The sequence below is a fragment of the Acipenser ruthenus genome, chromosome 30 (genome assembly GCF_902713425.1).
Source record: "Acipenser ruthenus chromosome 30, fAciRut3.2 maternal haplotype, whole genome shotgun sequence".
In the NCBI taxonomy this organism is placed as follows: domain Eukaryota; kingdom Metazoa; phylum Chordata; class Actinopteri; order Acipenseriformes; family Acipenseridae; genus Acipenser; species Acipenser ruthenus.
In genome coordinates this window covers 10,068,275-10,094,164 of record NC_081218.1, presented here as the reverse complement: position 1 = coordinate 10,094,164, position 25,890 = coordinate 10,068,275, and the positions used below count along the sequence as shown (strand labels likewise).

General features: G+C 44.4%; 4 protein-coding genes across 4 annotated transcripts; 2 read left to right on the top strand and 2 right to left on the bottom strand.

The window, feature by feature from the left end:
* Positions 1-146: 146 nt before the first annotated feature.
* On the top strand, positions 147-4,779 carry LOC131702770 (protein pitchfork-like). Its single transcript, XM_059004903.1, has 6 exons — positions 147-187; positions 862-998; positions 2,233-2,334; positions 2,737-2,870; positions 3,006-3,123; positions 4,514-4,779. Exons 1-6 carry the CDS (start codon positions 172-174, stop codon positions 4,580-4,582), a joined length of 576 nt encoding a protein of 191 aa, XP_058860886.1. The 5' UTR covers positions 147-171; the 3' UTR covers positions 4,583-4,779.
* Positions 4,780-4,796: 17 nt separating this feature from the next.
* On the bottom strand, positions 4,797-11,306 carry LOC131702769 (transcription initiation factor TFIID subunit 8-like). The gene is made up of 8 exons (XM_059004902.1): positions 11,167-11,306; positions 10,026-10,185; positions 8,137-8,235; positions 7,865-7,927; positions 6,893-7,017; positions 6,394-6,541; positions 5,859-6,001; positions 4,797-5,674 (listed from the first exon to the last, which is right to left on the bottom strand). Exons 1-8 carry the CDS (start codon positions 11,212-11,214, stop codon positions 5,534-5,536), a joined length of 927 nt encoding a protein of 308 aa, XP_058860885.1. The 5' UTR covers positions 11,215-11,306; the 3' UTR covers positions 4,797-5,533.
* Positions 11,307-14,747: 3,441 nt separating this feature from the next.
* On the top strand, positions 14,748-20,359 carry LOC117433893 (G1/S-specific cyclin-D2-like). Its single transcript, XM_034056319.3, has 5 exons — positions 14,748-15,291; positions 16,367-16,582; positions 17,331-17,493; positions 18,350-18,492; positions 19,484-20,359. Exons 1-5 carry the CDS (start codon positions 15,046-15,048, stop codon positions 19,670-19,672), a joined length of 957 nt encoding a protein of 318 aa, XP_033912210.3. The 5' UTR covers positions 14,748-15,045; the 3' UTR covers positions 19,673-20,359.
* Positions 20,360-20,555: 196 nt separating this feature from the next.
* Positions 20,556-25,890, bottom strand: LOC131702737 (bystin-like). The gene is made up of 7 exons (XM_059004659.1): positions 25,452-25,890; positions 24,355-24,517; positions 23,716-23,854; positions 22,629-22,762; positions 22,200-22,360; positions 21,591-21,693; positions 20,556-21,189 (listed from the first exon to the last, which is right to left on the bottom strand). The coding sequence occupies exons 1-7, from the start codon at positions 25,729-25,731 to the stop codon at positions 20,838-20,840; spliced, it is 1,332 nt and encodes a 443-aa protein (XP_058860642.1). The 5' UTR covers positions 25,732-25,890; the 3' UTR covers positions 20,556-20,837.

Genomic DNA, 25,890 nt, shown 5'->3' with positions numbered 1-25,890 from the left:
GTAAATACCCGGCTTTTATACAATAGAATTTCAACTGATCGACTCATTTCATATTTTACATGGACGACCTATCCCAGAACGCTCTGCGGCAAAGTGCTTATTACGTCACCCGTTTCTCACAATGGGCCATTGTCATAGTAACCAGGTGTAAACATTTCACTTGGAGGCAGCATGGCTTCAGAGACAAGTGAGTTGTTGTTTTTTTTAACCCAGTTTAACAAACGAAAACTATTTTATTAAAAAAAAGGAAAGATTCAACCGAAGCACACCAAATGGAGCAATCTGTATTGAGTTTTTAATGGGTTCTGTTATAGTAGTTAAATGGAAAATATTCTGTGAATCGCTGGTATTTTTAAAAGTCATTTTAAATCACTACTTGCTATTCTGTTTTGCCTGTTGTTTTATTTTTAAATATGTTTTCCAATGAGTATTGTATTATTTCATGTAAATCTATTCTATGTATGGTTTCATGTGCTAGGTTTGCCGTGACGTTCAGTCCTGCAGGACTCTCCTGTAAACGTGATAGATTTACCCCGAGTTATATCGTGAAAATGAAAACGAATCCATAAATACAAGGATCAGTTATTTAGTTTTTTTCTACTGAAAATACAACCCTGAATTTGCTAAGCAATATGACCTATCATGGAATCTCAAAGCGAATGCATATTGCGTCATTAAAATCCAGACAAAAAAAAAAATGTGATGATGTCATTTCGTCCCACCATTGTGATGTCGATTGATTTGCAGTCCGGTACGGCGACGTCATCGCTTGTGTCACATCTAGTCCCTGTATCAGCTCTGCTCCCAGGGGTGATGGCTTATTCCAGTCTGTTGGTTTTCCTGTTTGTCCCTCGTTTTCAGTGAATAGAGTGTCCTTTGGAAGCACCCAGGAGAGGAAGCTGCTGCCCCACCACTGCGCCCCGGACAGACTAGGGGTCGAGGTGCCCTCTCTTCAGGAGAGACCTCACCTGGGGCCAGGCTGCTACAACAACCACACTGTGAGTAGAGCGGGTGTCAGTGGGATGAACTGCGAGTATCGGGGTGCAGTGATTAGACAGGGGGCTCTGCGAGCGCTGGAGCAGAGCGGGTGTCAGTGGGATGAACTGCGGGTATTGGGGTGCAGTGATTAGACAGGGGGCTCTGCGAGCGCTGGAGCAGAGCGGGTGTCAGTGGGATGAACTGCGGGTATCGGGGTGCAGTGATAAGACGGGGCTCTGCGAGCGCTGGAGCAGAGCGGGTGTCAGTGGGATGAACTGCGGGTATTGGGGTACAGTGATAAGACAGGGGGCTCTGCGAGCGCTGGAGCAGAGCGGGTGTCAGTGGGATGAACTGCGGGTATCGGGGTGCAGTGATAAGACAGGGGTCTCTGCGAGCGCTGGAGCAGAGCGGGTGTCAGTGGGATGAACTGCGGGTATCGGGGTGCAGTGATAAGACAGGGGTCTCTGCGAGCGCTGGAGCAGAGCGGGTGTCAGTGGGATGAACTGCGGGTATCGGGGTGCAGTGATAAGACAGGGGGCTCTGCGAGCGCTGGAGCAGAGCGGGTGTCAGTGGGATGAACTGCGGGTATTGGGGTGCAGTGATTAGACAGGGCGCTCTGCGAGCGCTGGAGCAGAGCGGGTGTCAGTGGGATGAACTGCGGGTATCGGGGTGCAGTGATAAGACGGGGCTCTGCGAGCGCTGGAGCAGAGCGGGTGTCAGTGGGATGAACTGCGGGTATTGGGGTGCAGTGATTAGACAGGGGGCGCCCGAGTGCTGGTGTAGAGTGATTGTTTTGTAGATGTAATCAAGGTGCAAGGGGGGAAGCTGTGTTATTGAGGTGCAGTGATTAGACAGGGTGTAGAGTGATTGTTTTGTAGATGTAATCTAGGTGCAAGGGGGGAAGCTGTGTTATTGAGGTGCAGTGATTAGACAGGGTGTAGAGTGATTGTTTTGTAGATGTAATCTAGGTGCAAGGGGGGAAGCTGTGTTATTGAGGTGCAGTGATTAGACAGGGTGTAGAGTGATTGTTTTGTAGATGTAATCTAGGTGCAAGGGGGGAAGCTGTGTTATTGAGGTGCAGTGGCCTTTGCTGTAGATCAGGGGGGCTCCGACCATTTGCTTTCGAACCATAAGTTAAAACATTGGAAACCTCTGTTGAAGCAGCTCCTAAATTCATGCAAACCTCTACAATCTGGAATGGACTGGAGCTGTGGCTCACCCCTTGCTCACTTCCGTCTCTGTGTTCTCCCAAAGGTGAGCAGTTTCTCGTATCAGCTGGAGAAGAGGCCCGAGAGCAGGAAGGGGTACACTATGGGGGCTCGGACCACAGGCCGCTTCCTACCCTCTACTGCACAGGTACAGTAGTCCCCAAAACACCTGCAAGCACTGCTCAAATTATTGGACTGCATTCCAATTGAAGCACATTTTTGGTTGTATTTTTTCTATTCAATTACATCTTTCAGATATAGATTTACCACCCATCAGTTTCCTGCTTCCTTTTAGCCTCTTTTCACTTGGAAAGTGTAATCAGCACTTAACTTAGACTAAAGCTAATTATTTGTTAATTTTTATATATATATTTCTTTACATTTTATTAGACCCCCTATTAAGAAGCATGCATGAATCCCATTCACAGGATCATAAAGAAATGTAAGATGCACAGGAGAGCAGAAAGAATCAGACAGTACTGTAATTCAGTATTCAGAATAGTAGAGAAACGCATAATTGAGTGTTCCCTGCTTGCTGTCCTTTGTGCAGACAGAGACTCCCTCGCCAGCGGAGTACCAGGCAGAGTGGTGCCGTGAGCGCGTCTTCCCCCTGTACCCTGCCCCCTTCTGCTCCAGCACAGCGAGGTTCTGGCGCCACAGCCCCCTCGAGTGCCCCACTCCAGGGTAAGGCTCCTTGCACTGCTCTATATAGTCCACTGTAACCCTCTCTGTGTCCAGGGTCTATGAGGCACGCTTCATAAGCACTATCAGATGTTAGAGATCTTCTCTGTTCTTCTTGTTCTTTTGTGATTGATCCAGTCCAGGGATGTACGATCACAACATTCATAGAAACCGGAAAGTGACCTGGCCAATGAGGTTTGGAGCCCCTGAGTGGCGGCTGGTTCCCTCCCTGGAGAAGAGAACGATGAAGACCGAGGTGGGTCGCCCTTCACAGACAGCCTGCTGCGCTAGAAGTGTTCGGTGGCTGCCTGCGATCATACTGAGAGTGGGATTCTCCCAAACGCTTTGCTGTGTCTGGACCACGAGCGAAGCAAAAAGACAGCAAAGAGAAATACACTAAAAATGATCAGAGGTAGCCACTGAACAAGACATTAAATCTGAATAAAAAAACGATCATGTATAAAATATGTATACCGAGCATCAAAAGAAACATCAGTATTATAACACGTTTATTTTCGGAAAGAAATAAGGTATATATATATATATATATGATGGACATTGCCAAAATGTTTTTTTGTTTCTTTTTAATCACTCGATCAGTCATCCATGACCATGACATGCTTGACTGAAGAAGATGCACTTAATCACCTAATTAGTGAGACAGTTGATTGGACTCTAGATATGGAGTGATTTCAGCTGTTGAATTGCAAGCTTGAATAAAAGCAATAAAGAAAATCACAGAAAAAAAAACCAATATGCCATGTCTGTCAAGACAGCAGTGCCTTCGTACAATCGGCACGTTGGAGGCTGGACTAGGGCAGTGTACTGTGGCTCGCCATCTTGGGTGCTCACAGCTAGTAATTTCAAACCTGCCGAGACGGTATAACCAGACAATGACGGGCCACGAACTGGGAGACCAAGAGTCACAACACTTGCCCCAGATCGACAGATCATTTTGCAGCATCTTCGTGATGTCAATTGTTAATCAGCACAATATAAAGTCTCTGCACCTGCTCTAAAACAGTTTGTCATTGTTTCGATCACATTAGTGAATTTTATCCAAATTGAAGTGATACGTTTCTTTTGATGCTCAGATATAAGTGATACGTTTCTTTTGATGCTCAAATATAAGTGATACGTTTCTTTTGATGCTCAAACATAAGTGTTTTTTTGTGTTTTAAACACAGGGATGGAAATAAGGACATAGCTTATAATATTACATAGCTTGGCATGTCCAGTCCTTTCTCTCGTCCCATCGTAACTGTACAGTCTTGAGATGTCCTGCACAACTTTACTCTTTCAGTCCATCTACAAAACATAGGGAGTGATGGCCAAGGCATTCAAATCAATGTTCTTACTTCTTAATGGAAATTGCAGCATTACCACTAGACCCTCTTGTTTGTGAAGATGAAGTGTTTTTCATTTTTAACTTTAATTAAAGGATATACCAATATTTTTATTAATTTTTTTAAAATTCAACAGATTAGATGTATAAAATTTAGGGATCTTTAACATCCCCATCGCCCGTGGTATTTTATTTACGGTTTTAGAAATGTTAAGTTTGTGTGAACTGTGTGTTGTTTGAGAAGATGCCTTGCTAAAACACACATCTGCATTACAAAATATATATGCATATTTTTTTTTAGCTTCTCACCGACAAGGAATTCCAAAAACAACGCAACAGGATTGCTTACCTCAGCTTGTACTTCAACTAAGCGATGCTGCTGGAGACTATCACAGAGAGGGAGACGCTGCTACTGCACAGTGCTGGGGCACATCCTGTAATGCATCACTTCACAGACCTGAATCCTCACCAGAAACCATGGCATTACTACTCAGCTTCTACCTCATCACAGCACTCTGTTATACATAGAGATATGCTTGCTGTTCAATAAATATATTTTAAAACATTGCAAGAGATAAAACACGTTTCTGGGATTCTACCTTTAAATTTAATTACATAATTTACATTTTCCTAAAGGGGTCAGAAAATAAACTTACAAAAAAATACAAATATATGTATACAATGCAAAATGTACAGAAACTATTAGGATCAGACATGGCAGAACACAGCAGGAGTGCTTCAAAGCAGAAGAAAAATATTCAGAACAATCCTTTTTATCCCCCTATTTTATTTAGCTTTGTTACCCCAACTGACTATTCATTTTCATAAGCAATGGGTTTCCTATACCCAAATGTAAACCTGCGTGGGTACGGGACTGTCTCCCCAAAGTTATATTGTATGTTTCTGTATTTGTACCTGTATGTATTGCTGGGTTATTTAGAACAAATAGAGTAAGCTTGTTAATGTGTGGAGCTGTTTATGTTAGTGTAACTGTAATTGTAACTGTAATTGTAAGTGAATAGCAGGCTAATTGTAAATTCAAACACTTTTGCTGTAATTGTAATTATACTTGGCCCCAGGTCTGTTAGGGAGCCCGCGCACTGGAAAAGGCAGGGGGACACAAACACTATGACAGGCGTTCTCCAGCGTGAGTAAAAACAGAAGAACATTAACGAGCGGGAGGAGGCCATTGTCCGCTTCCTGGAAGCTGATTGATCTGAATCGATCTCAATGGATCCCAGCGATTCAGCATCAACACCTTGACTGGGCGAGCCCCGGTCCGAGCCCCTACTCCTCCCTGCAGGTTCGGTGCCGGCTCTTGTCACTTCTTCCTGCGCACTTTGGGTTTCTTCACGGGTCTCAGGTACGGGTTGTCAATCAGGTTCTCCTCACTGGCTTTACCGGCTGGCAGGGCGCCCCCTTGTGGCAGCCCAGAGTTCTCCTTGTCTGCACCTGATTCGTCCTGGAAGAAGGAGGGAGACAGGGTTGAGGGACATGCTGTAGGAGCATTATATCCAAGGCGCGTTATGACTGAGAGCCTTATAGCGAGGGAGCACTGTATATATGTTTGTTGGCTCTAAGAACTCCTGATTCATCAGCACGGCTCAGGTTTCAGCCACAAAGCTCTGCCGGCTCCGATCACTCACGTTGCTGATGTTCACCGAGGTGTTCTCTGTGTCCGTCTGGTCGTCCTGCTCGGAGGAGTCCGTCTCCTCCAGCTGCTGCAGCTCCAGCTCGGAGGGGAGCAGGGCGTTCAGGTAGGGGATGGTACAGGGTTGAGACGCAATCACTGCGGGACGAAGCAGAGACACGTCACAGCACTGCCACAGACACGCTGCCTCAGGGATGGAAATAAGACACAGTAGTTTCACCCATTCCAGGTTATTATGTGCTTAACACAGTGTATAGGTAATAAGCTGAGGTGTGTCTTATTAAACTCATAGGAAAACCTGGAGTGCTGTGCAATGAGAGTCTTGGATTTTATAAGAATTATAAGAATACCAGCCCTGGATATTCATGGCCTGGTATTCTTATAATTTTTAGTTTGTGTGACACAGATAGGTTACTTAACATGTTACAATTATACACACAGTGACTGAAGGGGATATAAAAGCAGGAGCTCTTCATTGTCTACAGCACCATTCCCACCCCACCCCTCCCATGCGCTGCTCCATTCCTCACGTGGGAAGGTGGTGATGTCATCCTTGAACAGGCTCTGTGTTTCTCCGGTCTTGGCCATGAAGCGGGTGAGAGCGCGCTCCACGTCCCTGCGCTGCGACGCTGCTTTCTCGCGCACGACCTGGTAATCGGAGATGGGCTCACGGAACGTCTGCGTGCGCAGGGACAGAGACAGGACAGCAAATCAGCTGCAGCCAGCAGCTACTGGCCTCAATCTAAAGCTATACAATGTGAGTGGTGCTCTGGAGAAATCTCACATCCCGCATTTTCAGATTAACTTTGCTTATTTTGTACCGTCAAAATATATTTTCAGAAAAACAGATACACGTGCTAAGTTCAACACTGTACACAGTGCCATTGAAAGACCCAAGTCATGAAACATTCATGGCGACTCCTTACTTTTTTTCTATTTTTGGTTAGACAGCGATTTCATCTAAATAAACGCCCTGCAGTATCCCACTGGCTCCATGATGGCCAGTGCTTTCTCTTTCCAATTCCTTACCGGAGTCTTGATGTAGGTGTGCGGGTCGGGGAACTCCGGGAGGTGGCTGGGAATGTGGGAGGGGTGCAGGCGCTTCTGTCCAGCGGTCAGAGCTTTGGGGGCTATCGGAGGGTTTGTAACTGGAGCTGAGGAAACAATCAACGACATCTAAAGCCTTGATAACCTGGTGGCGTTTTTCTTTTCCAGAATGCTGAAGCCCAGTCTTCCTTGATGGAAGTACAGTGGAACCCACAGAGTTACAAACCCATCGGGAATGGAGGGAGTTCATAAGTCTGAAATGTCTGGCATGATCTTCATGCCAGACGATTTAATGCATATGTAACGTATTAATACCATTGCTACATCTAGAGACCTAGGAATACTAACAACAAAACAAAAAACAAACTAGAACCGTGCTTCAACAGTTAATTCACAGCGTTGGATCTTCATGTCTTTTACAGTAGCCAGCAACCTCCAATTTCCACTTTCAAGTGGGGGGTTTGGTTGAGTGGTCAGTTTTTAAGCGTGGGAGTCGTAACTTTGAGACTCTACTGTACTTGGCTCTCCCCAGCCAGACTGTGTCACAGGAAATAAGTGCCAATCTAACCCCAACACGTAATACCAAGGTGGGGTCCTATTACCTGTAGCACATTGCAGAGCAGTTTGATCCAATCCTGGTTTTACTATGAGTTTAATGAGACCCACCTTGTTACCTAGACACACTGTGGCAAATTAAGCATGTAGCAAGACCTGGAATGAGAGAAACTGCTATGCAATAGGAGTCTTACTTCTATCTGTGTGTTATAATAAGGAAACGGTCTGCACTGGACTTATTAACCTATTATAAACCACAAAAACAGATATTGTACTTATTAACTACTGCTTAAGGTGAACTGAAGTATCCCAGGAACATTGCTGTTCTACAGGTAGTTTTACTGAAGCCCTCTCGAGTGTTTGAAGGTGTGGATCATCCTGTGTGACAGTGTCACTTACGTGCCGTGATTACCATCCTCTGTGACCGCTTTGCGTAAAAAGGGAGGGTATCCACATTGAAACCTGCATGAGAAGGAGAGAGAAAATCAACAGAAAGAAATGTGCCCGATCGGACAGATGATAGTAAACGTTTACATCTGTTCATCAACTACAGATTTCAAATTTTGACTCGTATAGGAAAATAAAAAAAAGGTCATCAACGAGGAAACACTGCAGAAAAGAAAATATATATTTAAGAATGTACCTGAGAGAAGTCCCCCCCAGTGACTCACCCATCTCCACCAGTGTGACCACCACATCGGACAGCGTGGGCTGCGTCCGGGCCGTGTGCTCACAGTAACTCTTGGCACAGCGCCCCACCTCCGAGATATCTGCAGACAAAGGGAACAGGCGGTAAATTCAAAACGATGGACAACAAAGCATTCACGAATCCTGCAGACAAGCTCAAAGCAATGTGTGCATTCACGAATCCTGCAGACAAGCTCATAGCAATGTGAGCGTTCACGAATCCTGCAGACAAGCTCATAGCAATGTGAGCGTTCACGAATCCTGCAGACAAGCTCAAAGCAATGTGAGCATTCACGAATCCTGCAGACAAGCTCAAAGCAATGTGAGCATTCACGAATCCTGCAGACAAACTCAAAGCAATGTGAGCATTCACGAATCCTGCAGACAAGCTCAAAGCAATGTGAGCGTTCACGAATCCTGCAGACAAGCTCAAAGCAATGTGAGCGTTCACGAATCCTGCAGACAAGCTCAAAGCAATGTGAGCATTCACGAATCCTGCAGACAAGCTCAAAGCAATGTGAGCATTCACGAATCCTGCAGACAAGCTCAAAGCAATGTGAGCATTCACGAATCCTGCAGACAAGCTCAAAGCAATGTGAGCATTCACGAATCCTGCAGACAAGCTCAAAGCAATGTGAGCATTCACGAATCCTGCAGACAAGCTCAAAGCAATGTGAGCATTCACGAATCCTGCAGACAAACTCAAAGCAATGTGAGCATTCACGAATCCTGCAGACAAACTCAAAGCAATGTGAGCGTTCACGAATCCTGCAGACAAGCTCAAAGCAATGTGAGCATTCACGAATCCTGCAGACAAGCTCAAAGCAATGTGAGCATTCACGAATCCTGCAGACAAACTCAAAGCAATGTGAGCGTTCACGAATCCTGCAGACAAACTCAAAGCAATGTGAGCGTTCACGAATCCTGCAGACAAGCTCACAGCAATGTGAGCATTCACGAATCCTGCAGACAAACTCAAAGCAATGTGAGCATTCACGAATCCTGCAGACAAGCTCAAAGCAATGTGAGCATTCACGAATCCTGCAGACAAGCTCAAAGCAATGTGAGCATTCACGAATCCTGCAGACAAGCTCAAAGCAATGTGAGCATTCACGAATCCTGCAGACAAACTCAAAGCAATGTGAGCGTTCACGAATCCTGCAGACAAGCTCAAAACAATGTGAGCATTCACGAATCCTGCAGACAAGCTCAAAGCAATGTGAGCGTTCATGAATCCTGCAGACAAGCTCAAAGCAATGTGAGCGTTCACGAATCCTGCAGACAAGCTCAAAGCAATGTGAGCATTCACGAATCCTGCAGACAAGCTCACAGCAATGTGAGCATTCACGAATCCTGCAGACAAGCTCAAAGCAATGTGAGCGTTCATGAATCCTGCAGACAAACTCAAAGCAATGTGAGCGTTCACGAATCCTGCAGACAAGCTTAAAGCCAGGTAAAGGGTTTAGAGAAAGAATGAAAACGAAATACTGGTTCAAAAGGACCCGGAAGCACTCAGAACGATTCCAAACTTCTTAAAATAGGAAGGTGAGCAGGGTTGGGGTCATTTCCATTTTCAATTCCTTTTTAAAATCAATTCCCGTTCCCTCTTAACCAATTCCAACACATCATTGATGAAAATTGCAATCAGCAGTATTCTGATAAAATGAGCTTCTCACAGTGGCAACACATTATTTAAACTGTTGGGAAGGAATTGGGAATTGATTTTAAAATGAAATTGGAATTGAAAAACAGGAATTGACCCCAACCCTGAGCGCGAGTGGAAATAAGAAATGAAAAGGACATGTAAGATGCGCTTTTTAAAATAACTAAAGAGGAAAGAACCCAGTTAAACACTCTCTCTGCAGTCACTTACAGCTCTGAATCATCTCTGTCAGAGACTCCACAGCTGCCTTCTCTGCAGACTCGAACCCAGCCTCTGTCAGCAGGGAGCTCACCACCACCTGCAGGGTGCGCCGGCGAGCCAGGTAGTAATTCTCTGCAGGGTTGGAGGGGGCCTTACTGCCTGATACTCGCTGGGGAACACAGGAGCCACGAACACCATTAGTGTAAAACACTTAACCCTTTCAGTCCTCAATTACTTTTTTTTTTGTCGAGCTGAAGGCAGCAAAATTAAGTTAATTAAAAAAAAAAAAAAAACACTCCTTTAATGAGTATACAGAAAATATTAAATTCTTGCTAATCTGGGTTTGTGAAACCAGCCGCGAGACAAGTGTGTTTTGGCTACTAAATTTAACTAATAAACATATAATCTGGATGATGATGATGATGATGATGGCATTAGCCTCTGATTTACTAAGCTCAAAATAAAACCTGGAATGGCTAAAATTGCTATACAAGGACTGTAATTTACAGCACGTTCACAACCAAGGTTCAATAGAACGGAGTTTCTTGGGTTTTTTAAACACTTTTTGTGTGTACCTTAGTAACTGCAAATGAGAGACTTGAATTTATTAGCACTGGATACTGGTGAGTAACACATTTTTAATAAAGGATGTAATTTCCAAACTTGCATAAAGTGAGAGACAGTATTTACCAATTAGAAACCCTATCTATCTATCTGCCTTACGAGTTTAGTTACGTTTGGTCACTGCATAAATGCAGGTTTCACAGCATGTGTCCAGTTCCGTTCATATAATGAAGTAAAACCCTGATGTAAATATTATCTCAGGTTACAGCGTTATAAACCGTGCAGTAAGAACCATGTCAAATTAAAATACAAATGTCGATTTCTGGTAAATATACTTGGTGTATCAATTATCCTCGAACAGAAGTTAGCCAATCAATGGCTACAACTGCTCTTCTACACCAATCACTGTACTCAGGGGGTGGGACGATACAGCCTTATCAACAACAGCAGACGTGACTAGCAACGGCCGGTGTGTTACAACTGAAATAAGTCCGACTAATTACACTGAAGCGGGAACCACAGTAACTTTATATATTGTGTTTTTACCCATTTCTCAAGCTGAAAGCGTATAGACGTAAATTATTACCATTCCGGTGACAAACGACCCGCTCCCGACGACTGCAGGGTCCGCCATCTTGGGTTTCTTGGTGAATTTCAACGCACACGCGCCGTTCTCGCAAGGAAGGCTGGGGGATGTAGTTTTTAAAATAGTCTGAAGGCGTTTCTATATCAGTCTAAAGAAAATCTCGGCCGGTGTGGTGTCTGATGTTTCCTCCTGTAGGACAGTGCTACCGGAGGTATTATATAAAAAGGAGGCACTATATGATAGGCAGTGCTATCTGATGCTGCCTCCTGTAGTAGGATAGTGCAACCGGAGGTATGATCGTGACTTATACACTGTATTATTTCTTTGATCATATACATATCTTAGAAGTAGAGGGCTTCAATATATAGCTTTTTTTTTTTTTTAAAAACTTAATTAAAAAAATAAACAAGCAATGTCGTGATGAGTTCGCGCTGAATAGCTTCTCCTTATCCCTTATCTTTATCTACTTGAACCTCATAATGTATTGAGGGCTTCTGGGTTTTGTCGTGTTTAACTACTCCCCGTTTAAAATGAGCCTAAGCACTGTTTAATACGTTTTGGTTTCTGAATTAAAACGGAGAAATGCGTTAATTGTGAAATTAATTCGGAAAGGAGAGACGAAAAGTCGGACGAAAGCACCAAAAACCAGAAGCCCTAAGTGTGTGTGTGTGTGTGTGTGTGTGTGTGAGGCTGTGTCTGTGCATAACTGGACAGAGGTCTGTTGGATAAATTAGAGGTAGTCCGTTTTTATTTATTTATTTTTTAAAGAAAAAAAATCAACTGAATGTACATTTAAAAAAAATGCAAAACCAGCACAGATCTAGATCAGTCCGTTCATTTTCCCGAAAGACACTTTACAATACTTCCTCCCCTGTTATTCCGCTGTGCGCATGTCTTCAAAGTTGTGCGCATGTCTTCAAAGTTAGCAAATAGACACTCTCCTACGGGGAGGCACTATTGGTTAGGACACCTGCTCTGCACAATCACTGTCAGCATTGCCGGGTCTTGCCTGATGGTCTGTCTGATGAGCCTCGTGTTGAGCTGGGTCATGCTAATGCAGCTTGAACCATTGCTAAGGATAGGAAGCTGCACCCACCCCAAAGCCTTTGGCAAGGGGAAAGGTTAATAGAGGTATAACATATAGTTCGGGGTATAAAAGTGTACTTCAGAATTCTGCTTTGACCTTTAGGCTGTGTTGAGATGTAATCAAAAGTATTATTATTATTATTATTATTATTATTATTATTATTATTATTATTAGCAGTAGTAGTCGTAGCAGAATTGTGTTCTAGAATTATTTTTAAGTTTCTTTTGTATAACTACATATATCACCACTGAGAGTGGTTATGTATTTGCATACATAGAGTTAAAGATGGTGCTTGACTCAGCAGCTGATCAGGGGGAATTCCTGATCTGAGCTCCTGCTTGCAGCCTCACCGCAGCCCTGCAGATAAACTGAAACCCTGCATCCCCAACCCAGCTACCAAGACGGACAGAAATACACGCGTTTACGGCTCACGCGTCTAAAGATAGCCTGGGCGGCTGAAACAATAGAGCCGCGCTGTTTCACAGCCACTTCCTTTCCTGAAAGGGCGGGCCAGCCCCTACCCCGAGAACGCTTCAGGGCTGTCTTTGGTCTTGAATATTGCTTTTCTTACACATGAATGACGTGTGATTGATTGGGAGAGGGAGGCAGGCGGGAGTAAGGGTGTGATCCATGGAGCCCTTATGAATGGTCCTAAGAGCTGATTCCAGAACAGGATTTCAGCCAATGGAAACCAAGCTTTAGTCATCTTCCATTCCACACATTCTGAGGATCCTATGAAGCTGTATTTCTGGTGTACAGTGTATTACTACCTCTTAAAAACTCCCATGAGTCCCCTGACTGTGCCCTACAGTCCATCATCTTCATAACAAAACTACATTATATTCCAACTCCATTCCTTCACAGTTTAGCCTTCAGAAAGCAGATTATACTGGGGGCTATGTGGTGTAGGGGGTGAATTCACTAGCCTTGCTCTTCTGGAGGCCTGGGTCCCAATCCTCCTCTGGGAGTGAGTGGAATGAGTTGCTTTAATCATAGCAGACCTGGGCTCATTAGAATTACAATGACAGCAGAATTGTTTACTGAAACTGCAATGACACTAAAACGAAACATAAAGAACTCCACACATGAACATGTCTATTCTAAATAACCCAGCAGTAATCACAGGTACTAATACAGAAACATGCTAGAGAACTTTTTTCAAACAAATGGGGTCACCAAAAGTGGTTGAAGACAAGAATAAGGATCGAATGATACACTGTAATTGAACTGTAATCGATCAATGATATGGTATAATTACAATTACACTGTCATTGACCTCATGGCTGCTTTATATAGACAGTATACCATGTGGCAATACAATACAATACAGCGGACGTTTGGAACAATTGAAAGTGCCGCCTTTTCTGATCTCAGAGAACGAATAGGAATATACAGTTAGTGGTTCATTACAGTGCAGCACTGAGAGCAGGCAAGGCTGCCTGTGCATTGCAGTGTGTTCACCCTCGGAAGACCTGCAGGTGTGTGGAAGCAACAGGAAGAGCATACACGCTGTGCTGGCTCCCCTGCTGTCTTCACATGCAGCTCGTTTCTCCAGCAGGCCCGGTACAGCGGACCCCGTCTCTGTGTGCAGTGGGGTGAGATGGGGCAGATAGCAGAGGTACAATTCACAGACGAAGCAGACATCCTCCCCTCCCAGGTGTCTCACAAAATACTGTTAGAGTCTCCTGCCAACGACCCTGACATCTGCAGGCTTTTCTTGCACACATCTAAAAGGACAGCTTTAACAGCTCTGGAAAAATACTGCAGACGATAACAAAGCTGCACGGCATGAATTACTGTGCATAGTATTTATATTTATCTAATGCTGTGTTATCTTTTTAAATGCAGCAACCCCTTATTGCACAAGGGAACCGGTTATAAGTTTGTGTAACAAAGGGAACGCCGCACAAAATACAATGCTTGCACGTGAAACATAAAACAAAGGGATGCAATGATCCAGATACAAATAAGGTAGAAATCGTCCTCAAAAGAGCACCACGGGTGTTCCTTGGTGAAGCGTCTGATTTGAAATTGAAACGAATACTGGTGTAATGGTATAGTCAAACTGAAACCATTAACCTTTTCCATGGTTTGTAACCATGCGTGAAACAACAATTCGCCCTTCAAACCAACCGCCAACACTTTATTTGAGACATTACGCTTATGAAATTAAGTTTTGTAAACAACGTTTTTTTAGTGACTGACAAAAAACACAACCCTGTTTATAAATTAGCATTTCCCAATGTTATATAATAATGTATTATTATTATTATTATTATTATTATTATTATTATTATTATTATTTATTGCATTTCAATGTTTATATGTATACAAATATTCATATCAAACGATATTAACAAAACAAAACCAAAAAAATACAATACTGTCTGTGCTCAGAACTATGCCCCTCACAAAAATGGACTCAGGGAGTTCTCTCATTGGCGGAGGTTGGTATTACCAATGGTAACGTCACTGGGCATATATAGCTGGCGTTTCTGGGTTGCAGAAGCGGGGTTACAGTTGTTGAGGGTGCTGTGAAGACGTACTGTACAGGCACGGCAGAAAGACGCTTTTGGGGTTTGATTGGAGTCGAGACCGTGTCTCAGTTCCCGTAACCCCCCTACCGGAGCACAGCAGTACCAGCCCGACACCCTCCTCGCCCCCCAGTTACTGCCGCCTAGGTGTCACCAAAACCGGGCACCAGGGAGAGCCACACCGAACACACAGCTCCACTTGTTTTTTTTTTTTTTTTTAAACCCGGCAGTAGTTTTGCAGTGCCTATCCCCAGTTTTATGGTTATGGAGCTACTGTGTTTAGAGGACAGCTGTTTCAGTCAACCGCGACATCCCGCCGGTGGGAGCCGGACTGTGCCGGTACTCCGTGCGAAATCGGACCCGACATTGCTCGAGGACGAACGGGTCCTCCGGAACCTTCTCTCCCTGGAAGAGAAGCTCCCGCGGCGGCCCGCCTGCTTCGGCAGCGTCCAGCGAGAGATACAGCCGGGTATGCGGAGGTTACTAGCGCTGTGGATGATACAGGTAGGATGTTGTGATCAGTTCAGGAACTAGGTTATTTTTTCATATATTTTTGGACCGGGGTCAGTCGTAAATAAAGTAATACAAGGATTTTGCTACAGTTACTAAAAACCTAAAATATATTTTCATATTTTTTTTGTAAAGATTATTATTTAGAAGCTCGTGGGAATAGTAAAACTTACAACAAAAAATCAAAGTTTTGGTTTTAAGTTTAGCAGATTTAAATCAGTTAGTGTGTTTGATTTAAACCCGCTGAATCTCATAATCTTAACCTTTATTAGAAACATGCCGTTTAGAATATGTAATGTATGCAATATTTCTTTTTAATTGATCAAGGGTTACTTTTCATAGCGTTTCTGTGTTTATTTTTATATACTACAGCTCGATTTAAATGAGTAATTTATATTAATACAGTTTAATATTTAATTCATAGTTATCAAGTCCGATGTGTAAAACTAGATATTAAAAAAGTCAGTCTGCCATCTACAGGTAGTTGTTGAATATAGTTTTATTTTTATTGTGAAATGACAATACTTATATAACACCGTTTTGCAATATTACATGTATTATAATATTGTATTATAATATTGTAATATAAGCCCTGTATTATACTGTATCTACCAATTAGAAAGGGCAGTATGTGCTTTTAAATAAGACAAGAGCCATTGCTAAACTATGGTGGCCTGCAGACAGCAATAACGTATTTAATTGTATTTCAGTGGCTTGAAATGCATGCAAGCTGATTGGCAAAAATAAACAACTGGCTGTAATCCTTAACAAGCAGAGTTTATCACCAGAAGCAGGACATCATATCCCTACACACCTCAAGGAAATCAAAGGGGAAAATGAGAACTTCTTCTTAAGGAACTACTTTTGTCCAACCTAAAATACATCACAAATAAAACAGGGAGAAAAAAAAAAAGGTTTAGCCAATTTATAAAAAAGCGCTCCTGCAATCCCTCAACCAGGCATTGTCAGTTACAGTGGCCTATATTTTCTACTGTGCAAACTCCCCGCTCCAAAGTAAATGCATGACATGGGGAAGCTGTCCTCAATTCCAACCGCTGTGTCTCCTCAGGTGTGCGAGGATCAGAAATGCGAGGAGGAGGTGTTTCCGGTGGCCATGAATTACCTGGACAGGTACCTGTGCTGCACACCTGTGGGGAAGGAGCACCTGCAGCTGCTGGGGACCGTCTGCATGTTCCTGGCCTCCAAACTCCGCGAGACAGTCCCCCTGACCGCAGAGAAACTCTCCATCTACTCGGACAGCGCGGTCTCTGTGCGCGAGCTGCTGGTAAGGGTGCTCCTGGGACCGCGCTGTCTTGCAGTAAATGCGCTGTGAATATCACCAAACGCACACAGTGACAACATTATCTCCAGAGTCCTTCTGTTGAATATCCTTTGCTTCTTTGCTTTGCTTTTTGTTAATTTGGCAGAAAAGCATATATTTAAAATACAGCTCTATAGAACTCAGGGTCCCTGTTGCTTCCTCTCAATTTCTGTCCAGTGGTCCAGCTACAGTAAAACCAGACCATCTGACCAGGGATGGAAATAAGACCTATTGCATGACAGATTCACGCATTCCAGGTTTTACTACGAGCTTGATTAGCCACAGTGTGTAGGTAACAAGCTCAGGTGCGTCTGATTTAACTCCTTGTAAAACCAGGAATGCATCAAACTGCTGTGCAACAGGTCTTATTTCCATCCTGCATCTGATCCTCAGCCCGGATAGCATGGACCTGAATTACTGTAAAAACACATACAAGCAAACAACTACCCGATTTTCATGTAAGTTCTTAGGTCCTTGTAGTAGCTACCAGTAAAGTTAGACAGTGATTCAAAAAAAGAAAATCCTTTCTAAAGCATCCTTGGAATGTAATTGGCAGTCCCATCAGGACAGTTAATTGCTTTGAAACCTGGAGGACCCTGCTGCACTGCATGTAACTAGATAGCGGCTGTGCCGAGCTGCATGCTGTGCTTTGTGTGGGTTGCGCCTATTCCTTCATGTCCCAGTGGATGTAATGCTGTGGTTCTGTTCACAGGACTGGGAGCTGGTGGTCGCTGGCAAGCTGAAGTGGGACCTGGCGTCCGTGGTGGCTAGCGACTTCCTGGAACTCATTCTTCAGAGGCTGCCCCCCATGCCCAGTGCCAAGCTGGCCCTGGTCCACAAGCACGCCCACGTCTTCATTGCCATGTGTGCCATAGGTACTGCAGCAGCTGGGCCTCGCCCCACAACCAAGCAGGGACAACCATGCGCGTTACAGTGCAGTTAAAGCCATACAAAAATGAAACATGCAAAAACGACCCGTGCCAGTGCTCAGGGGTGGAGTCAGTTCCTGTTTTTCAATTCCTATTCCCTTTGAATCCATTCCAACACATCATTGATCAAGATTGCAATTAGCAGTATTCTGTTAAAAGGAGCTCACAGTGGCAACGCATTATTTCAATTGAACTCACTGTTAGTCAATTGGTGCTTCAAATGAAAACACCTGAAAAATCGCAAAAAGGTCTCACACATCAATTCCTTTGAAGGAATGGGAATTGATTTTTAAAAGAAATTTGAATCGAAAAATAGGAACTGACCCCAACCCCTGCAAGTGGTAAACGAAAAATCACTTCACCCTGACTTCAGCCTTGTTTAGCAGTATGAGATGTGAGAATCACTCAGAGATGATCTGTGTAAATATGGGCAAGTGGGTCTCCTGTACTTCACATGAGATACACATGGAAAAAGAATCTGGAGCAGTTTTTCTGTAAATATACCTCCTGCAGTAGTGCCGTTAAAGCTGTAACAACTTTCACAGGAAACATTTCATTTTTGGCTGTCACTTGTAGGCAAAATTCCTATCTTACAGATCTGTTACTCTCTGCATTATGGAGATCTACATGGGTTTTTACATTTCAGTGTCCTGTTATATTGTACAGTGCAGCACCAATGCATTAATACTTTAATGCCAACTACTGTCAAATTTGAAATATGAAATACAAAAAGAACGTGTTACGTGAATTTCTTTTCTGAACACATTCGGGGCTCCACATTGTAACGGGTTCTTGTTTCCAGATTTGAAGTTCTGGATGTGCCCGCCCTCCATGATCGCGTCGGGCAGCGTTGCAGCTGCGATTCGAGGGCTTGAGATCCCAGAGCCCGCCCTCTCCAATGACTCGCTGCTGGAGCGGCTCGCTACAATCACAGCGACTGACGTGGTGAGCTCCCGTGTGCAGGAATTCATTTTAGTCAGGAATACTTCACGTACGAGGCACAGCTTTCACAAAAGCTATAGGTCAGCATTTACTGATACTACAGCAAGAAAACCCTTGACTTTACATCTGGTAGATTCATGTATGTAAATAATGAAAATACATTGTCAGTTTAACAAGCCCCTGCCCTAGTCAGCACACCGTTCTGCTCTGAAGGCAGTTTGTTTCCACGACGGTGTGGTGCAAGATGACAAGCTCTCCCACATCCTCCCTGCTTCTCAGAACTGCTGGTCCACACCTCCCACCTCCCCTGCTTGCAAGGGGAACGAGCACCAGCTCAGTCACTGCAGTCCCAGCGCTCTCAACGGAAACCTTTCTGAAAACTGCCAAGCACAGCTTTTCTGAGGCAGGGTTTATTCACCCGAATGCATGCTGGAGGACCAGGGTATTTCTGATCGTGTCTATGCATGAATCAGGCTTCGCTGCACGTGTGCGTTTCTTGCTATCACGACTGCAAAGTGTTATTTCCATTTGCTTTCATGGATTGTGAAACGTGCACTGCTGCCCCATCGATTATAACAACCCAAGCTGGGGGGAATCAAGTAACTAATTGTCCCAACAAAGAAAAAAAGTATGAAAACACATGTTCACTTACAGTTAACAGCAAACCCTGCACATTAATAATACTCTATACATTAATAGCAACAGTACCAAGGTATGGGGTCAAATCCTCAATTCTTGTTCCCTCTTAATCAATTCCAACACATCATTGATCAAAACTGCAATCCGCAGTATTCTTTAAAAATGAGCTTCTCACAGTGGCAACACATAACTTACATTGAAGTCGCTTTTAGTCAATTAGCTTCAAATTAAAGCAACAATTCTGCCTCTAAAATATCCATTCCAAGTCCCCTGGCTGTAATAAGTGTAACGTGTATGTTGGGTGCTGTTTTTAAAAGTGGACCCTGTAACGCTGGCTGTTTTCCTCCCCCCCTAGGACTGCCTGCGATCCTGCCTGGAGCAAATAGAGAACGCACTCCAATACAACCTGCCCAAGGAGGGCAGCCTGTCGGAGAGCCCTGAGCAAAGCACCCCCAGGACCCCCACCGATCTCTGGGATGTGCTTCTATCCCCCAGCCCAACCAGGGAGCTGGAGGCTGGGGAGGATTCTGTACCCACTGCCTGATGCACCCGGGGGAGAGACACGGAGAAACAACTGTGAAGGCTGCTGTTACTGCACAAGCACTGTCAGGGTGCAGGACTGAGAATGAAAGCTACAACGTTTTGTAGCGTGCTGTTCCTGTTACATCAGTCCTGCCCCAATTTTTAGGGGGAGTGGTCATCTCACCCCCACTAGTCAATGCACTGAAGTTGTTTTTGTTTTTGCTGTTGTGCCAATGTTTTATAGCTTCAGAAAAAAAAGGCTGTATTCAATTTTGAATTTTTGTATTGGTTGGCTTTTGTTTTTGTAAAGCCATTGTTCTCTGAGAAGTTTAGGGTTTACGCTGCAGAGAGCTGCTGTTTCCCATGAGCCTGCCCGAGTGCTGTAATACCCAGCCAGGGCCAATCTAGCAGCGGTCTGGGTGCTCTGTTTATAAAAGGACATCCCATCTCATCTCTTACACTGCCTCACAAGTGTCTGCTGCATATCAACATAGTTCTGAACCAAAAAAAAAAAAAAATGCTGCTTCTGTTTGAGGTTTCAAAATGAAATGAATAAAAACAATTAAAAATAAGCTGGCCAGTCATTGCACTTCTTTTTGTGTCTGTCTCAGTTTCTTGCAGAACAGTCTATACACGGTACCTGAAACCTGTTTGTTTTTAAACGCACTGTTAGTTCCACTTTTAATCAGACCTGTGTGTTAGTGGGATTAGACAGATGGGTGGGAAGGAGCGACAATCCTCGATAAACAGAAACCAAACATCTGAATGTATAATTTTACACATAATGACTGCAGCTTTTAAATTACAAATCTGTGTGTAAAAATGACCAGGCTGCTCCTGTGGGATACATCTCCATCCAACTGGTTTAATTCTGTGCATTTAAATCAGTCCATTGAGATATTGGGTGGGGAACCTACATCACCTCAAATTAGTTATCTTTAATTATAACCTTTTGTGAACCCCAGTCTGTACAGAACACTACACACAATGATAAGCACTCCTGGCACATAGCATCACAACAGCATCTACAGGCAATCCCTCATGGTAAAGCTGCAGTTACAAGCCTCACATTATATGTCCCATCTCAATAAGAAGAGTGCAAGAGATACAGCCATATGAAAACCAGTCCACACTATAGAGTCCTCAAGGCCGTGTATCTTGTAATCTGTGCACTGTGTGTTTTAGGGTCAGTCCAAAGCCATGGGTGGCTCAGCAGTCTCCAGATCTCGACACTTGGAGTTAACCAGCTCCCTCCTGACCTCTGCAGATATACTGGGGTGTGTGTGCACCTTGAGCAGCTCCAGCAGCGCCCCCTTCTGCTCGGAGGACAGGTCCTCCTTGTAGCGCTGTGCCAAGGTCAGCAGGCTCTGGTGCCACAGCACGGGCAGCTCGCGCTTGTCGCTACGGAAACGCAGGAAGTGGAAGACCAGGGCGTCGATCACGCGGAAGGGGAGCGCGTACTTCTTGTCGATCATGAGCCGCAGGAAGATGCTGTTGGCTCCGTTGTAATCCATCTCAGCCACCTTCAGCATCGCTGCGCTGGGGGAGGGAGGAGAGGGAGGGGGTTACACAGACAGAACCACACTAAATAAATCAACTGCAGCGACACTTCAAAGTTAAGAAAAGTTTCAACTAAAAAAAAAGTTTTATTAGACCAGACAACTGCAATGCATGAAAAGATGGTTTACTAAAAAAAATAAACACTGGTATTGGACGCTATACTTGAAAAGCTGAAAGAGACTGAAAGGTAGTTCGCATTACCACAGATAGCTGAAACACTGCATGTTTGTATTGTATGTATGGCAGGGAAAAACTGACAAGACAGAATTAACGGGTGGAATGGATTTTGTTTATAACTTCAGCTGACATATTTCCAATTTAAGAAAGCACGGGCATTCAGCATTCACTTATGAAGCTGAGAGGGCTGTCCGCTCGCGTACCTGCAGTGCAGCACCGGGATGGAGCACTTTGTGAGGATGCTGCCGATGATCACAGCCTCGCGAAGGGTGCAGGTCCCAGACTCACACAGCGGGATCAGGATTCCTGCACAGGGACAAGGCAGCGAGGCTCACTTATTAATACACATCACAACAACAAGCTGGGGCTGCATTTACACATACTACAAGAAACTTAAAGACACCGAAAAACACTTGAGTCCAAATGCCTGGCTGCTCAAGCTGAGTGAAATGTTTATCTGTTACAGGGATGGAAATAAGACTCCCAATGACCCATTTCTGGTTTTACAAGGAGTTTAACAAGTAAGCTTGTTGCCTATACACTGGTGGCTAATGAAGCCCATATAAAAACCTGGAATGGGTGAAACTGCTATGCAACAGGAGTCTTATTTCCCATTCCTGATTTACGTTCATAATAAGTGACACACTACAGGACTAAACGTATTATAAACCACAAGAACAGAGATCAAGTTTCTTTTATTAACTTCAGAGTTCCGTCCTCTGTGTTCTGTGCACAGGATGGCATCTGTACACAGGGCAAGACGTGCTGGAATTCTCCACGGAGAGCGTGATTTCTCGTGCGCTGCCCCTCACCTTTGAACCAGGCTCCGGGTTTGAAGAGCGCCTTCTTCAGCGCGCTGTACAAGTGGAAGTTGAGCCTCTTGTACTCCGCGATGTCGTCTCGGACGCGGGGCAGCAGCACCAGGTTGTAGAAGCGCTGAGCCATGCGCTCCTTCAGGTTGGAGGAGAAGATCCTGCAGGAAGAGGACGGTGGTTTATCAGTGAGCTGACGACACACCACCTAAAACACACTATCCGATTCAAAATTCTCCCAAACCCCCAACCCCCTGAGTCCAATGTGTAGTGCTTAAAGGGCCAGATGGGGAACAGCTGCAAAGTTTAAATCCACACTAATTTCAGCACCCAGCTTTCTCTCTATCTCTATCTCTATCTCTATCTCGCACTACAGGGTGCAGGAGAAAGGGCAACCCCTCCCCTCCGGTCCACAGTGCAGCTCTTTACCGGGTTGCCTGGTACATCGCGGCTGCAGACCAGCCCTCAGGATCAGTGATGTACAGAACCTGCTCCCAGTTGGACAGCGCTGGGATGATCTTGAACGCTTTGGGCAGCTTCCCACTGCGGTATTTAGAGAGAACCTGGGGGGGGGGGGAGAGGGGAGAGAGAGAGAGAGAGAGAGAGAGAGAGAGAGAGAGAGAGAGAGAGAGAGAGAGAGAGAGGAGTACTGTAATCTGTTTGGAATAAATATTTTACCCCTGTAGTGTGTTAAACTTGCTTTAGGCTTGTTGTGAATGTTTGTTTTTTTTTACCCCTCGCATTCAATTGTTGTGCAGAAGCTTTTACTAAAACTGCACTGATATTAAAATAATCACGTCAGGGGGAAGAGGAATGGATTGAAATGTATGTGGGCGGTACAATCATCGATATTTACTCGAACGATTACATTTTGTGTGCCCAATTAATCGATTGCTATTTTGAGGCTTAACTGAAAAGCCCTAACATAGATAATGCTATTTGCATTTGAAATAGTGAGCAGATAGCTGTGTTGATTGTTTGAGTAGTATTGTCCCTTGGGATAAAGTACTGAGCTCAAGTCATGTGATTTCATAAAAACGAGGCTTGTAACGATAATGACAATCTATCGATTGGGATCCCACGATAAGTAAATCGATAATATTTTATTGAAATCGAATACTCCATGAAATTAAAAACGTGTCTTCTATATATTAACTTACTGTCAAGAACGTAATATGTGTTGTTGCTTCTAAAAGTTAGAGAAGATGTGTCTGTGAACAAATACAGGATGATGCTGCAGAGAGGCAACAAATTACTTCAATTGAAGTCACTCTCAGTGAATTAAACTGGCTTCAAATGAAAGCAATTGAACAATCACAACAATTACTGTGTCTCTGAAATATCAATCCCAATTCCTTTGAATTGGAATTGGAAATTGATTTTAAAATGTAATTGGAATTGAAAAGCAGGCCCCAACCCTGATCTCTACACTTAGCGATCTGAATGCACTTCTTTCCAGGTTACTCATTATGAAGACCCCCCCCCTGCTCCCCAGGCTCGGTTACCCCCGCCTCACCTCTTTCACCCCTTTGTACACCTCCAGCACTCTGGGGTCCAGCTGTGGCATTGGCACCCCCGACACCTCGGACATCATCGTCTCCACCTCCGTCTGCTTCTCTGTGATCTTCTCCATGATGATGTCAGCCAGCGTCTGTCTGCCAGGAGAGGAGGGGCAGGGGAGCAGATAAGACCCCCGTTTGCAATGCATTTGAAGCCGTTTCCAGGCTTCACCGTTAAAAGAGCGCTTAATTTTCTTACTCCTTGTTAGCTCTAGCAACTGAGCGCAGAAATGGCTGGTTGGATGGCAGGGATGCAAATAAGATTCCTATTGCATAGCAGTTCGATCCATTCCTGGTTTTACTATGAGTTCAATAAGACATTGCGGCTAACCAAGCTTGTAGTAAAACCTGGAATGGGTGAAACTGCTATGCAACAGGAGTCTTATTTTCACCTCTGGAATACCAGCTGCAGTAAAATGGATTTACAATTGCTTTGTAAAATGCTTGGAGATTTTCATCACTCCTCTATACAAAATGCATACACATGAACTACCATAGGTGATAGTGCTAGGAAGTCACACCCTAACTATAGCTGGCCACACAAGATTGCAGTGGGGTTACATGGCCTTCAGTTTGTGGTGCGGCTGGGTCAGTACCTGAGAGGCGGGTTCTTGTTCATGAACATCTCGATGGCCTTCTCATCCTCCGTGTCGACCTGCACAGCTGCGCCCCCACACCCCTCCTCCTCCTCCTCTCTGCCAGCATGAGACCCCAGGCAGGGCCAATCATCCTCCGAGTCAGAGTCCCGGGACCCAGAACCTGTCGACACACAAGAACATGCCGGGTCAGAACCAGGACAGGGAGGCACAGCCTGTACAGCACACCTGGGGTACATTTCAAGTGTTTAACAACGCATTTATCTGTCTTATAGTGACCCCATTCGTTTGGAAAAAATGATATAGTATGTTTCTGTATTGCTGTGATTGCTGCCCGATTGTTTACAATACAGTAATGTTTGTAGTTTACGTTACTTTAGTGTAATTGTAATTTTAATTATAATTACTGCTGCGTAACTAACTGTAATTGAACTAAATACCATTGTAATTATAATTTCGGCAAACCATTCTGCTGCAATTATAACAGGTCTGCTGTATAGCACAAAAATAAATTCACATGAAATTATGGGCAATGTTTCGATAGAAAGTATTTTTCACCATCTTCAATGCGCTTTAAGAGAGCCTTCTATTTGAAATTTTTCTACATTGAGTGCGTCTCTAAGATACAAAACTGTTATCGACAACATGACAGTGACCGGCATTTACTCCATTGGATATATCTGTGTATATCGCTTTTAAACAGTCTTGTGCACGCATTGTTTTATATAGCTTAGCTTGCACAGTCGACCCAGGTATGTGCCAACACCGGTGTTGCCGGTAGCTGTACAAAACAAATTCATAATATAACCACCCATCTCAGTTTCTCTAACCCCAGCCAATAAAACAAAAGTATTGCTCTTTTCTTCTGGCCCCTGGCAGCAGTCTTTCAGTGGGTTCTTACTGGTAGTAGAATTTGTACTGGTATAGGAAATCACTAACTGCTGCTACTACGATTTCCTACTGGTTCGAACAATTCCGTTTTTTGTTAGTTTGTCGTTTTTAAACTCCTATTCCAAGGATTCTCGACAGAGCCGCAGAATATATTCGCTAGCGGTATTGCAGGGTCCGCACAGTCAGCGGTAGCATTCTTCTCTTACCCAGGACAGTGGTCTGTGTTTTTTTCCTCTCCGCCTTGCTCCCGGTCCCGTACTCCGCTTCCAGTTCCTCTTGCTGGATCCTGGCCTGTTCCAGGATCTTCCGGGACAGCTTCTCGTTGACGTACTGGTCCTCTCCCTCCTCCCGGTGGTCTCGGCTCTTCACCCGGCCGCTCGGCCTCACTGCACCGCCCTGCAGTATCTGATCAGCCAGCGGCATACCCTTCATGGTTTTCAGATCGCCCCTGTCTCCCCCGCCTCTGGATTTCTTCGATTTCGGCATGTTTCAGACCGGTGTGCTCGGTTCAGCGGGCTGTTAGTGTTTTGTTTTTTTAACTGTAATCCGGTACACACGTGTTGCACGTTCAAGTCCCTGGTGTTATTCTCAGAACGCACATGGGGTCCAAACGTGGAGCAAAACAGACACGCATGCGCGAAGTGA